This window comes from Austrofundulus limnaeus, unplaced genomic scaffold (genome assembly GCF_001266775.1).
Source record: "Austrofundulus limnaeus strain Quisiro unplaced genomic scaffold, Austrofundulus_limnaeus-1.0 Scaffold133, whole genome shotgun sequence".
Lineage (NCBI taxonomy): Eukaryota > Metazoa > Chordata > Actinopteri > Cyprinodontiformes > Rivulidae > Austrofundulus > Austrofundulus limnaeus.
Genome location: NW_013952535.1, coordinates 915,031 through 917,035, shown reverse-complemented (window position 1 = coordinate 917,035; position 2,005 = coordinate 915,031). Strand labels below are relative to the sequence as shown.

General features: G+C 37.1%; 1 protein-coding gene across 1 annotated transcript in view; it reads left to right on the top strand.

Annotated features, from left to right (window-relative positions):
• The window catches only part of lama2 (laminin, alpha 2), a gene marked incomplete at its 5' end in the record, with an annotated part of 234,410 nt that overhangs the window by 208,324 nt on the left and 24,081 nt on the right, over nt 1-2,005 (top strand). The window contains 1 exon segment of the mRNA XM_014015734.1: nt 1,217-1,337. Coding sequence (XP_013871188.1) covers nt 1,217-1,337 — 121 coding nt within the window.

Sequence of the window (2,005 nt, the reverse complement as noted above, 5' to 3'; positions counted from 1 at the left end):
GGTCACGTGTTATTATCTTGTGGTCACGTGTTATTATCTTGTGGTCACGTGTTATTATCTTGTGGTCACGTGTTATTATCTTGTGGTCACGTGTTATTACCTTGTGGTCACGTGTTATTATCTTGTGGTCACGTGTTATTATCATGCGGCCAAGTGTTATCTTGTGGTCACGTGTTATTATCTTGTGGTCACGTGTTATTATCTTGTGGTCACGTGTTATTATCTTGTGGTCACGTGTTATTATCTTGTTGTCACGTGTTATTACCTTGTGGTCACGTGTTATTATCATGCGGCCAAGTGTTATTATCATGCGGCCAAGTGTTATTATCTTGTGGTCACGTGTTATTATCTTGTGGTCACGTGTTATTATCTTGTGGTCACGTGTTATTTAACTCATGGTCATGTTAATTCACAGCCACATGTTATTTATCTTGTGGCCATATGTTATTATCACATGGCCACAAGTTATTTTTTTTCATCCAATGTCACAGTTTGGGCGCCGTAGTTGCCTTCCTCAATTGAATACTCAGTTGAAACAGTGTTTGATGTGTGTTAATGCTTTATTATGTTTTGTTTTAACAGCATGGCAGCCAGGTAAATAAAAACATGAATCATTCATTTTATTGTATGAAGCTGTTTATTTAAGTAAAACATCATCCCTGCATGAAGCTGATCTGTGCAGTTTTTTCTTGTATCGCTCATTAAGGTTGTTGCTCCTTCACATGGCAGCTAAACTTTTCTGTCCTTCATTAATCTGAATCTGATGTTTGTTCAACTTTTAAGTCTCGTATCTCTCACTCTGCTCCACACTGACCTTATTTCTTAAAAAAAAACATTTTCAGTCTTATTAGTGTTGCTTTTGAGGCTCAGAAAGGACATGTTTTTGCAGGTTTTATTAAAGATGTTTTTGTCGTTTTGTTTTGAGTAATTGTGTAACAACTATAACACTTGAAGTGGAAAAAAATAAATAAAACTAGTTATCCTAAACAAATTAAAACAGCACTTGATTAATATGGACAAACAGCGTATTCAGATTATTCCTCTCTTTGATTTCCAGGCTTCACTTTGCTGCTGGAAACATGATTGTGATGCAATAGTTTCACTGCTGCAGTAATCCTGCAACATTCTTTAAGGCTTAGCGGCAAAGAGACGAGCTCTTAACTAGATTTTCTGTTTTTGTTTTTATGGGAAAAATAAAAATAATTGTCTTTTGTAGGTCGGAGGTGTCACTGAAGAGGTACGCAGGTTGTCTCAGAGATATCGAAGTCTCCAGAACGCCGTACGATCTTCTCAGCAGCTCGGATTATACAGGGGTCACTAAAGGATGTGATGTAGAGGTGAGGCTTGAACTAGTGTGATGAGTACAGTCAATTCATCTACCCAGCAGACGTTATATGAGTGAAGACTTTTAGTTATGTTGACAAAATAAGACATACAGGGAATTAGTTCTGAAAAAGGCCTTGACATATAATAATTCTTGACCCTCTTCTTTTTTTATTTGTCTCCTTGATTCTTCGTCATTCACTTCTGGCCTTACTCCTCGTTCCTGTAATAATAAATCTGAGAGAGATCTATAAAAGCAAAAAGCAACTCAAGCTCGCTAACGATTCCCTCTCCCACACACGCATTAATTCGTCCAGTACAATTACACATTATGCACACTTTTTTATGCACTGAACCTGCTGTAAAGTTTCAAAGCAAGAAACAGCCTTCACCATGAATTTTATACCCCGGCACCATTCATGCATACAGAATCGTAGCCCTGTTCACGTAGTGTCGAGTGTGTGAAGGATTATAAAAGTTCTGGGTCGAGGGTTTTGTTCAGACGTTGCAGTTAATGTGAATGATTTGAACGTGTGCTCGTTGTGTAAACTTGTTCCTCTAGTTCGGACCAAAATTACAACTTAATGTAAATCATTTATTTGTGATCCATCATATCGAAATGAGGATTAAGTCAAATTTGATCAAAATGACCTAATTACATTTTCAGATTCTTGTCTTTAAA